A 12,568-nucleotide genomic window follows, 5' to 3' on the forward strand; every position below is an offset into this window, starting at 1 on the left:
GGGCACATGCTGGGGTCTGTACCCAGCTGCCCCAGGATGGAAGAACCATCTCCACGGGGCTGTGCCAGCCAAGCAGTGACCGGCCGAGCTGGGAGCCAAAGGGGAGAGCTTGTGTCTCCCTGTCCCTCACAGGCATGGGAAGGGGTCACAGGCAGGGAATGGCCACGCTGGGGCCTCAGCACATCGGTGGGATCCATCCCAGCACCTGGGGTGCTCACAGACCCAGCAGCCTCTCTGCCAGGGAGCGTGGGCAGAGTCCAGGAGGAGAAAGCTCCCAGGTCATGGCACTGCCCCGTGGCACGGCGCTTCCCCAGGGCGCAGCGTTTCCCAGTGGCACAGCACGGCACTCCAACATACGATCATAGAATCACCAGGTTGGAAGAGACCCACCGGATCAAGTCCAACCATTCACTAACCCATGTCCCTCAGCACCTTGTCCACCCGTCCCTTAAACCCCTCCAGGGAAGGGGACTCAACCCCCTCCCTGGGCAGCCTCTGCCAGGGACCAATGACCCTTTCCGTGAAATATTTTTTCCTAATGATCAGCCTGAACCTCCCCTGGTGGAGCTTGAGGCCATTCCCTCTTGTCCTTTCCCATGGCACAGCGCTTCCCCATGGCACGGCGCTTCCCCATGGCACAATCCGGTGTTTCTCTACGGCACAGCGTGGCTCTTCCTCACGGCACAGCCTTTCCCCGTGGCACAGGGCTTCCTCACTGCTGCACAGCCCCACCACTCACTCTGGGCTCCCGGAATGCAGTCGGATTGAGCTCCTTGCCCACCCTCGCGACCCACTGCACCTTCTCATGCCCACTCCTCGCTGCCTGGCCGAGCACACCAGCTCTGCCACCATGTCCGTGTCCGGATGCCCATGAACCCATGGTGGCCGCAGCCCTGTCCCCAGTCCCTCATCACAACCTGCTCCACATGAAGCTTTCCTGGAGCCGCACTCCCCCTGCCCACCCTCCCTGAGCGGTGGGCGCCCCAGCACCTTCCCTTCCTTCCAGGCGTTTAGACTATGTAAAACCCTGCCGGTTCACTGGGTCCGGCTGCATGTTTTGTGGCAAATACAGCCCAGACCCCACATCTGCTCCCCAAACAGGATTTCTGCATCACGACCGCCCTGCTTGCTCCTCCTGATGTGCACTCTGCACCAGAAGCCACTCTTGGCATGGATTTGGGGCTTCCTGATCCCCGGGCATCAAGGCTGCAGTGCCAGGGAGGAGCAGTGTTGATCCTCTTGACCCACACTCCTTTTGCGTCTCCTACATTGTCCGGCGCAGCCCCGAACCCCAAGACAGCGCGGTGGTGGCGGCGTCACTCACCCGCACGCTGCTCTCCCGGTCCAGGACGATCACCCTCTGATTGACAGTTCGCAGCAGCCGCTCCAGAATCAGCTGGACGTGCTTCTTCACCTGCAAGGCCAGAGGTGTCACAGCCGCAGCTGAGCGCCCAGCGCTGCTGTGGTGCCGGGAGGAAGGGCACGGGGGCAGCAGCATCACCGCAGCTGATGGGCATTGACCCCACAGCACAGAGCTGGTGTGCGGCGCTGAACCCCCGCAGGCACCCAGCGCCAGTGTCCTGGGCTTCCCAGGCTGAGATGAGATCTTGGGGAGAAACATTTTGCTGTGAGGGTGGGGAGGCCCTGGTTAGATCACCAGGTTGGAAAAGACCCACCGGATCATCGAGTCCAACCATTCCTGTCAAACGCTAAACCACATCCCTCAGCGCCTCATCCACCCGTCCCTTAAACCCCTCCAGGGAAGGGGAATCAACCCCCTCCCCAGGCAGCCTCTGCCAGTGCCCAATGACCCTTTCCATGAAAAATTTTTTCCTGCTGTCCAGCCTGACCCTCCCCTGGTGGAGCTTGAGGCCATTCCCTCTCATCCTGTCCCCTGTCCCTTGGGAGAAGAGCCCAGCTCCCTCCTCTCCACAACCTCCTCTCAGGGAGTTGCAGAGAGCAATGAGGTCTCCCCTCAGCCTCCTCTTCTCCAGGATAAACCCCCCCAGCTCTCTCAGCTGCTCCTCTTCTTCTCCAGCCCCCTCCCCAGCTTTGTTGCTCTTCTCTGGACTCACTCCAGAGCCTCAACATCCTTCTTGTGGGGAGGGGCCCAGAACTGACCCCAGGATTCGAGGAGCGGTCTCACCAGGGCCGAGTCCAGAGGGAGAAGAACCTCCCTGGCCCTGCTGGCCACGCCGGGTCTGATCCAAGCCAAGATGCCCTTGGCCTTCTTGGCCCCCTGGGCCCCTGCTGGCTCCTGTTCAACCAACACCCCCAGGTCCTTCTCCTCCAGGCACTTTCCAGCCAGCCTTCTCCTAGTCTGGAGCTGCTCAGGGTTGTTGTGCCCCAAGGGCAGGACCCGGCATTTGGCCTCGTTAACCCTCATCCCGTTGGTCTCAGCCCATGGATCCAGCCTGTTCAGATCCCTTTGGAGCCTCCCGACCCTCCAGCAGATCCAGCTTCCACCCAGCTTAATATTGTCTGCAAACTTGCTCAGGGTGCCCTCGATGCCTTCATCCAGGTCATTGATAAAGACATCGGATAGGGCTGGACCTCACTTGCTTCTCACCTGTGCGAGGAGCTGGAAGGATCCAAGCCCACTCACCGGTGCACAGCAAAGCACCATGGCCACAAGAGTCCAGGGTGAAGGTCTGGACACAAACTCCCCCACCCCAGGGCAGGACGCGATGGGCTGGGGGCTCACAGCAAGCCTGGAGCCACGCGGACCCCATCCCCGCACCCCCAGGCGTGACCCCATCGCTGCAGCATCCCCGCCAGCAGCTGCTCCGTGCGCTGGCTCCAGGGGACCACGCAGGGTTTGTCACCAGAATGCAATGCAGAAAACCCTTTCCCATCATCCGCTGAGTGCCGAAGCCCCCCCGAGAGGCACTCACCAGCTCCGCGTCCCCACGGTCCCGGTGCCGTCCCCGGCCCACGCCGCCCTGCGCCTGCAGCTCCTCTGCTCTCTGCAACAAACAGAAAGCGGGGAAATGGGGCTGGGGTCCAGCGAGGACGGCCCCATCCCATCAGAGGCCATGGAACTACGTAATCATGGAATAGTTTGGGCTTCAAGGGACCTCAAAGCCCATCCAGTTCCACCCCTGCCACAGGCAGGGACACCTCCCGCTGGATCAGGGGCTCCAAGCCCCATCCAGCCTGGCCTTGACCCCTCCAGGGATGGGGCAGCCACCCCTGCTCTGGGCAACCTGGGCCAGGGCCTCCCCACCCTCACAGGAGAACATTTCTCCCTAAGATCTCATCTCAATCTCCCCTCTTGCAGCTCAAAACTATTCCCCTCATCCTATCCCTGCGCTCCCTACACAAGAGTCCCTACACAGCTTTCCTGGAGCCCCTTTCCAGACCCTCCAAGGTCTCCCCACAACCTTCTCTTCTCCAAGATGAACAACCCCAGCTCTCCCAGCCTGGCCTCGTCCAGGAGGTTCTCCAGCCCTCACATCATCTCCTTGGCCTCCCCTGGACTCGCTCCAACAGCTCCGTGTCCTCCCTGTGCTCAGGACTCCAGAGCTGGACCCAGGACTCCAGGTGAGTCTCCCAGAGTGGAGCAGAGGGGCCTCTCTGCTCTGTGAGACCCACCTGGAGTCCTGGGACCAGCTGAGGTGGGAATCCAAAGGGTTTTACCCCTGTCATGGACAAGTTCCCACTGGAAGGGGGGGCACCAATAGCCCCCTTTGACCTTGGGTGATCACCACCAGTCCCCCACTAACCTGTGCTTAACTCCACCCAGCCAGGTCTAGCGAGGTTGCTCCTACTGGAGAGGGAAAGGGAGGTGGTGGAGGAGAGGGGATTTACCTTCTGGGCCGTGTACAGCACTTCCAGGATGTTGCTGAGCACCTCGATGCAGGCGTCCTCCTCCTCGCCCCTCTGGATCAGCTCCTGCAGCGTGGGCACCACCGTCTGCAGCAGCAGCTCCCGGCACTCTGCGGGACGGGGACACACGGGATGGCAGGTGTCGGCACCGCCCCAGCGGGAGAGGAGGAGGGAGAGGGACCCACAGGGCGATGGGATCTGAGTGACCCACAGGCACGGAGCCATCAGCCTCCTCCTCCTCCTGAAGGGCTCCGGGGTGCTTTAGCAGTGAACAGGTATGGTTGGACTTGATGACCATAGAATCATAGACTCACCAGGTTGGAAAGGACCCACTGGATCATGGAGTCCAACCATCCCCATCAATCACTAACCCATGTCCCTCAGCACCTCGTCCACCCGGCCCTTAAACCCCTCCAGGGAAGGGGACTCAACCCCCTCCCTGGGCAGCCTCGGACAGGGACCAATCACCCTTGCCAGGAAAAATTTTTTCCTGCTGTCCATCCTGACCCTCCCCTGGTGGAGCTTGAGGCCATTCCCTCTCGTCCTGTCCCCTGTCCCTTGGGAGAAGAGCCCAGCTCCCTCCTCTCCACAACCTCCTCTCAGGGAGTTGCAGAGAGCAATGAGGTCTCCCCTCAGCCTCCTCTTCTCCAGGATAAACCCCCCCAGCTCTCTCAGCCGCTCCTCTTCTTCTCCAGCCCCCTCCCCACCTTCGTTGCTCTTCTCTGGACTCGCTCCAGAGCCTCAACATCCTTCTTGTGGGGAGGGGCCCAGAACTGACCCCAGGATTCGAGGAGCGGTCTCACCAGGGCCGAGTCCAGAGGGAGAAGAACCTCCCTGGCCCTGCTGGCCACGCCGGGTCTGATCCAAGCCAAGATGCCCTTGGCCTTCTTGGCCCCCTGGGCCCCTGCTGGCTCCTGTTCAACCAACCCCCCAGGTCCTTCTCCTCCAGGCAGCTTTCAAAGATCTCAAAGATCTTTTCCAGCCTATGGATTCTATGGTTCTACGATTTCCTTGGGTGGAGCAGGAGTCTGGGAAACACCGAATCCCTCTGGGAAAGCTCCAACAGCGAGAATTCATTGCACCCTGTGGCGTGGTGGATTATCCTCCCTGTTGGACTCAACCAGAAAAGCCTCAGCCAAACCCCTCTCACTACAGCTCCTGCCAGCGGACGCAGTACTGCTTCTCTGCTCTGTCAGAGGGGATTGGGATTCACCTAAGCAGACGGAGACTTTATAAACCAGACACAACCTCAATAAACCGGAGCCTCCAGCACCAAACGCCGGTGCCGTCCCTGTTCCCCTCCCAGGGCTGGTATCGGTGACACCGCACTGGCAGCTCCACGATGCTGCTTATCACCGTGGTGGCACTGGGGAAGGGGACAAGGGGGAGGAAAAGGGGGAGAAACATTTCTCAGTTGCTTTTCCTGGTAGGATGTGAGGAGGGATGCAGGAAAGGACCCAGGGTGGGATGCGAGGAGGGATGCAGGGAGGGATGCAGGAAAGGACCCAGGGTGGGATGCGAGGAGGGATGCAGGGAGGGATGCAGGAAAGGACCCAGGGTGGGATGCGAGGAGGGATGCAGGGAGGGATGCAGCAGTGCTCGCAGCATTGCAGTAGCTCAGAGCAGAGCTGCAGCAGGCAGCTGCATCCGCACCTGCACCCGACGGCCAGGTTAGGGAGGTCTGCTTTGTTGGTTCTCCAAGTCCCCTCCGGCAGGGACGCAAAAGGGTTCCTGCTGCCTGTGGCTCCCCTGACCCTCCCTGCTGCAGCTCAAGCCCAGGATCCCAGCCCAGCTCCCCAGAGCAGCCCCCTCCCCTTCTCTTTGAAGATTTCATGTGGATATTTGGGAGCTCACCACATCTCCCCTGTGCTCTTTCCTGCTTGAGCCCCTCAGATATTTCTTCTTCTCCCTGCCTTCTAAGCTCCACAGGTGTCTCGTGCCACAAACCCTGCACTTTTGGGGCTGGGTCAGTAATGGAAGCGAGCCCAGCTGGGGCAGGGTGCAGGATGCTCGTGTGCCCAAGAGATGTGGTACCCCAAGGGCTGCATCTGCTCCCCCGGCCCCAGCCCCTCCTGCAGCTCTGACACCCTGGGCTCCAGCCTCTGCTTGCTCAGTGATTCCTCCAGGATTGGTTTCAACTCCAACACGGTCTGTAGCTTTCAAAGCCTTTCCTCTAGGTTGTTGAGGTTATTTTATATTCCCAGCCTGTCCTCCAGCCGCTCCTGCCTCGCAGGGTGGGATTTACCAAGTCTACTCTTTTCTCCATCACCTCAATTGCTCCTAAGAATACCAAACAGCATCGTCGCCAGGGCAGACCTGGGGAATCCAACTCTGTGCGTCCTCCTGGGCTGGCAGCAAGCCCTGACACCCCCTTCCAGAATACTGATTCTCACAGCGACTGCGCGCTGCTTCAGCTAAACCGTGTTTCCCTCTGCAGCCTGGCAGCCGTGCAGCAGCAGGTGAGGTTCACGGCTGTGGCAGGAGATATTCGGTCCAGCCACAGGCGAGGTTAATGCCACCAGCTGCACCCTGGCAAGGTGATCTTAAAGGTCATAAAATCATAGAACCATGGAATGGTTTGAGTTGGAAGGGACCCTAAAGACCATCTAATTCCAATCCCCTGCCACGGGCAGGGACACCTCCCAGTGGATCAGGGGCTCCAAGCTCCATCCAACCTGGCCTTGAACCCCTCCAGGGATGGGGCAGCCACAACTGCCCTGGGCAACCTGGTTTGGGGCCTCACCACCCTCATTGTGAAGAAATTTCTCCTTTTGTCCAGTCTAAATCAGCCCCTCTCCAATTTAAAGCCATTCCTTCTCGTCCTGTCACTCCATGCCATGGAAAAAGTCCCTCCCCAGCTTTCCTGGAGCCCCTTTCCATACTGGAAGCTGCTCTAAGGTCTCCTCTCCAGGCTGAACAGCCCCAGCACTCCCACCCTGGCCTCACACAGGAGGTTCTCCAGCCCCCAGATCAACCTTGTGGTCTCCTCTGGACCTGTTCCAGCAGTTCCATCTCCTTCTGTTGGGGATTCTAGAACAGGACTCCAGGTGAGGTCTCACACAAGAAGAGCAGAGGGGCAGAATCCCCTCCATCACCTGCTGGCCACGCTGCTCTGGATGCAGCCCAGGACACGGTTAGTTTCTGGTCTGCAAGCGCTCGTTGCCAGCTCATATTGAGCTTCCAACTCACTCCTTTCCAACTCAACCCATTCTAAGGCGCCACGCGGCTCATGGTCCCAACACAAGCTCCTGGGAATCGCCTCCTTCCGCAGAGCCCCCCGGGCACAGGTGCTGCCTCAGGGGCAGAGGAAGGGTCCCTGCAGCCGGGATGCTTCCCCACCCCACGCCACGTCCCTCCCAGCGTGGGCAGCGTGGCCATGACCCCTTCCTCACCGTAGGACTGGAAGGCTTTGCTGTTGACAATGTCCGTCAGGGACTGCAGCTTCTGCTTCAGCAGGCGCTGGGGAGGGAGGTTCCCAATAAAGTCCCGGAGCAATGCCCTGTGTCCGGGCGAGAGGGTTGAAAGAGGGGTCAGCACGGGGCTTGCAGAAGTCCTAGAGTGCCTGCAGCCCCTTTCTGGCAAGCGCAGCAGCGCGGTCGGGTACCGATGGCCCCGTGTTTCGGTCAGGATGGGGCTGCTGGGCAGGGGGAGTCGCTTGATCACAGAATCATGGAAATAGAAAGGGTTGAGTGGGAAGAAACCACAAAGGACACCCAGTTCCAACCCCCTCCTACTGGATCAGGGGCTCCAAGCCCCATCCAACCCGGCCTTGAACCCCTCCAGGGATGGGGCAGCCACCCCTGCTCTGGGCAACCTGGGCCAGGGCCTCCCCACCCTCACAGCAAAACATTTCTGCCTAAGATCTCATCTCAATCTCCCTTCTTGAAGCTCAAAACCACACCCCTTGTCCTATCTCTGCACTCCCTACACAAGAGTCCCCACCAGTGGCTGCAGGACAGGGAAATGCTGCGGGATGGAGCAGGACAGGCAGCTGCAGGCACTGAGCACACACAGAGCAGGACAGGGGAGGATGGGGGTGATGGGGGCCGATGGGGACCCTACCCCAGCACAGAGGAGTCAAAGATCCCAAACACATCCTCGAGGATGGAAGGCAGGTACTTCAGGGCTGCTCCCTGCAAGGAGATGAGAGAGCTGACTGCACCAGCCACTGAGCAGACAGACAGATGGATGGCAGGCACAGACTCATGAGGAACCCAAGCCGAGCCTCCCCCAGCCCCGTCCATCCCTCCAGGAACCAGAGCGGAGCCCCCAGCCCCGTCCATCCCACCAGGAACCAGAGCGGAGCCCCCAGCCCCGTCCATCCCTCCAGGAACCAGAGCGGAGCCCCCAGCCCCGTCCGTGCCGTACCTGGGCGAGCAGAGTGGGCCCCTCCAGCGGGGACTTCATCAGCTGGTTCAGGGAGAGGAAGAAGCTCTGCAGTGAGCACTGGAACTCGGCCGTCTCCTTCCCCTCATAGAGCCTGCAAGAGCCCGAGTCACCACGCAGCACGGCACTGCACGTCCTCACCAGGGATCTAGGGTGTCCCCTGCCATCCCAATGAATTCCACCCCTCAGACACCGTTTTCCGTGGCTGGTGCCAGCAGGGACCCCAGCACAGACACTGCACTCCCTGATCAAGAGCACCTCCCAGCTTCCCTGGAGACCCTTTCCATACTGGAAGCTTCTAGAAGGTCTCCCCAAAGCCTGGTCCTTGTATTCCATTCCTGCTGGGACACTGGACAGTGTTCCCGGCGTGGTGCCTGCAGCTCTGGGCTCCAGCCTGGCTGGAGGAGCGGCACGGGAATCCATCAGGGAAAATTATCCGGCCTCGGGCTCACAAAGCCAATTAGTGTGGACTGGGATAAAATATTGTGCTGCATGGGATTTATGTGGGAAAGGTCCATGCGGCTCCTGGGAAGGGATGCCCTGCAGCGTCCCCACTCCCCAAGCAATTCTGCAGGGGTGGCACCAGCCTTGGGGACACCAGGGACCGTGGCAAAGTCCCTGCAAGAAGGGGTCCCCGGGTCCCCAGCGAGTGGTGGGGTAAGGGACTGGTGCCTCCTTGGGGACAGCAGAGGGGACAAGCCGGGCAGCAGGGTCCACGGGCGCTGCCAGAGGGGTCTGGATGCAGGAACAGCTGCGAGCTGGGAAGCAAGAGGCCGTGGGGGGATGCGGGTGGGAGCAAGCACCCCACTGCCCCCACACCGGCTGGAGAGTGGACCCCGCGTGCAGCAGCTCTGAGCCAAACCCAGGCACTTCCAGGAAGACCTCGCCAGCCTTGGTGGCAGCCAGAAAGCAGAAGCAGCTGGAGGAGCCGGCAGGGAGGAAACGGCGAGCGGGAGACCACATCACCCTGCTGACGCCAAGCCCCAGCCTGTCCTCAAGGTGACAGGAGGCTCTGAGGGGAACTGGGGTCCCCACGGCCAGGGAGGGTCCCCAGCATCACGAAGCGTCTGGGGAGCTTTGGGAGGCTCGTGCGTCCCGGCACCGTGTGTGGTGAGAGAAAAGGGAGCGTGGCTGGAAACGTGGCACGGCATCTCCGTGCCAAGCGAGGGCCGGGGGCACGTGCCAGCACGAAAACGTGTTTTGCGCACAGAGCTCCTACACCGGCATCAGGATCTGGCCCCTTCCCAGCCCGAGGCAGGAGGGGAATGAGCCTTTCCCCATGCCGCAGCCCCAGATCAGCTGGAGGGCTTGGGCGACGGAGTCCCCGCTTCCAGCATCCTTGCAGCTCCCTGGGATTCTCCAGGTGCCTGGGTGGCTCCAGCCGCTGTGCACACAATCCAGCAGACACAGCAGCCTGCAGTGACTCATTATAATCACACTCTAATTGCTTCAAGGGCTGCGTACAAATTGCTGCACCATTTAACGTGTTCAGAAGCTCTGAGGACCCCGTGTTCCTGCGCTGTTCGAATCGCTCAGATAAAGGAAAGAGGAATAAAAGCACTAAACGTCTTCAGGGCTGCCTGCGCTCCGGTGCAAACCCACTCATGGGGCTGTTTGCAAACGCTCCCTGTAATTAATTTTCCTAGGAGAAGCTGGGGGGTTGTGCTGTATTTTCCTACGTGAGGAGGCATCACAGACCCTTGGACTAACGCCGGAGCACCCGGAGCCATCGCCCCGCGGGGCAGAGCGAGGAGGAAGGACGGACAGGGACGCAGCGGCTGGCGCGCCGGCAGCGTGAGCAGCACGGGGATCACCCGGCAGATGGCACGGGGGGATGGAGGAGGTAAAGCGGGTGAAGCCTGAGGTCCCTGGGGAAGCCGGGAACCCAAACCGAGCTCCTCAGCGCGAGCAACATGGGGATCATGGTTAGACTTGATGATCTCAAAGGTCTTTTCCAACAAAGTAATTCTGTGATTCCATGATCACTTGGCAGACGGCACGGGGATACAGCGAAGGCAAAGAGGACAAAGCCTGAGGGTCCCTGGGGATGCTGCTCTAGTTTCCTCTCATTTCCCCTTTCACTGGGGGTGGGAGGAAGGGAACTGGGAGCTTTACTGCTCAGCTTTAGCTGCCAAATTGGGCTGAACTGGGGCTAAACCAGTTGCCAAGAACCCCCCACAGCTCCTCAGCGCGAAGAGGGGCAGAAGATGCCAATGAGTGGCGCTCAGGGATTGGGATGGAGGGGGCAGACCCTTTGCTCCCTCCCTCCCTTGAAAACCCGACGCCGCGTGCAGGGGGCCCTCACCTCCCACTGCTTCCCGGGACACTTCAGCTTTTGACGCCCTGCACTCAAATGAAAGAGGAACAGAACCTGCCGTTTCTGGTAACTCGGATCCGTTGCGGTTTTGGTTTTCGGTGCCAGCACGGCGGGGCTCAGCCACATGGCCCACGGTGGGGTTTGTGAGCCCCAACACACGGATTAGGATGGGAACCTCCATTCCCATGGGGAACCAACGAAACCAGGTCCCAGGTGGACTTTGGAGGCACCTTGAGGGGCAGTTTGACCTTGTCCTCAGGAGCAACAAGGAGGCTCCCATCCCCTTCTGCTGCTTATTAGGATCATGGAATGGGTTGGGTGGGAAGGAACCTCAAAGCCCATCCGGTTCCACCCCTGCCATGTGCAGAGACATCTCCTGCTGGATCAGGGGCTCCCAGCCCCATCCAACCTGGCCTTGAACCCCTCCAGGGATGGGGCAGCCACCCCTGCTCTGGGAAACCTGGGCCAGGGCCTCCCCACCCTCATTGTGAAGAAATTTCTCCCTCTGATCTCATCTCAATCTCCCCTCTTGCAGCTCAAACCATTCCTCCTCGTCCTCACTCCCTGATCACAAGCCCCTCCCCAGCTTTCCTGGAGTCCCTTTCCCTACTGGAAGCTGCTCTAAGGCCTCCCTGGAGCCTTCTCTTCTCCAGGCTGAACAACCCCAACTCTCCCAGCCTGGCCTCGTACGGGAGGTGCTCCAATCCTTGCATCATCTCCATGGCCTCCTCTGGCCTCGTTCCAACAGATCCAGCATCCCTGGGGCCGGTGGTCAGCACCGACACTGCTCCCAGGGCACCGAGATCCCGTGGGACCCCTCATCTCCTCCCATCCCAGGGGCTGCGGCTCCAGTGGTGCTGGTGGAGCTGCCCGGCAGAGCGCGGCACCCGGAGCGGTGGAAGCGATCGCCAGAACTTACTGAGCAAAGAGGTGCCGGGAGCGGACAATAAACTTGAAGATGTACTCCAAGACCTTGAAGGTGCGCGTGAGTGGCTCGCAGGGCTCCCCGTGGCCAGCCTGCTCCACGTACTGCGTCAGCACCGACAGCAGCTTCCTGCGTGACAGGGATCGTAGAATCAAAGAATCACCCAGTTGGAAGAGACCCACCGGATCACCGAGTCCAACCATCCCCATCAATCACTAACCCATGTCCCTCAGCACCTCGTCCACCTGGCCCTTAAACCCCTCCAGGGAAGGGGACTCAATCCCCTCCCTGGGCAGCCTCGGACAGGGACCAATCACCCTTTCTGGGAAATATTTTTTCCTAATGTTCAGCCTCCCCTGGCAGAGCTTGAGGCCATTCCCTCTCGTCCTGTCCCCTGTCACCTGGGAGAAGAGCCCAGCTCCCTCCTCTCCACAACCTCCTCTCAGGTAGGATGCATGGGTCCAGGGCTCGGACGCTTGAAGCAGCCTTCAGGGCAGCCACCGTGCCGTGCTGCCCGCTGGGTGCTCCCTGGGCTCCGTGTCCCCCCCAGCCTGTCCCTCCCGGTGCCGTGGCCACCATGTACGCACTTGTAGGCAAGCGTGGCACTGAAGTGCTGCTGGATGTAGGCTTCCAGGACGGCGTTGAAGTGCTGGAACTTCCTATCGGCCACCAGCCCCACGATGAAAACCTGTGGGGAGTGGGCAGGGGGCACGGCTCGGTGTGGGCAGCCATGGCCAGAGGGACTCTGACCCCTTGGGAGGGTTCGGAGGCTGCCAGGCCCCCACATCCCAGCCCAGCCCCAGGATTGGTGAGAATATCCCTGGGACGTGGCAGCCCCAAACGAGCCCCGAGGCCAGGGGCTCCTCATGGCCAGTTCCACGGACCTCCGACCATCACCAGCCTCAGGTGTCCCACCAGAACCGACCCAACCCCAGCGCCCCTTGGTCCAATCACTGAGATCCCTCTTGTCTCGGTGTAGGAGAAACACCTTGGAATCTTGCTGGAATTGTCCCCTGGAGGGACAGTGTCTGCCCAGTGCTGGGTTGACTGGGCTCTACCAACCCACAGCTCCATGGTGGAGCCGGAGGTAGGCACAGAGCTGAGCACAGCTT

At 60.6% G+C, this 12,568-nt stretch overlaps 1 protein-coding gene across 6 annotated transcripts in view; it reads right to left on the reverse strand.

Annotated features, from left to right (window-relative positions):
* Nucleotides 1–12,568, reverse strand: part of LOC138720463 (dedicator of cytokinesis protein 2-like) — a 57,261-nt gene that overhangs the window by 29,624 nt on the left and 15,069 nt on the right. For all 6 annotated transcript variants that reach the window (XR_011337406.1, XR_011337407.1, XM_069856697.1 and 3 more), the window contains 8 exons: nt 12,044–12,144; nt 11,451–11,585; nt 8,197–8,308; nt 7,891–7,961; nt 7,221–7,327; nt 3,811–3,938; nt 2,895–2,966; nt 1,325–1,414 (listed from right to left, as the gene is read on the reverse strand). Coding sequence is in view for 4 of the 6 variants with exons in the window: in XM_069856697.1 (XP_069712798.1) it covers nt 1,325–1,414; nt 2,895–2,966; nt 3,811–3,938; nt 7,221–7,327; nt 7,891–7,961; nt 8,197–8,308; nt 11,451–11,585; nt 12,044–12,144 (816 nt within the window). In the remaining 2 variants the exon portion in view is untranslated. The remainder of the gene's footprint in view (nt 1–1,324; nt 1,415–2,894; nt 2,967–3,810; nt 3,939–7,220; nt 7,328–7,890; nt 7,962–8,196; nt 8,309–11,450; nt 11,586–12,043; nt 12,145–12,568) is intronic.

Source organism: Phaenicophaeus curvirostris, chromosome 4, assembly GCF_032191515.1.
Source record: "Phaenicophaeus curvirostris isolate KB17595 chromosome 4, BPBGC_Pcur_1.0, whole genome shotgun sequence".
Lineage (NCBI taxonomy): Eukaryota > Metazoa > Chordata > Aves > Cuculiformes > Cuculidae > Phaenicophaeus > Phaenicophaeus curvirostris.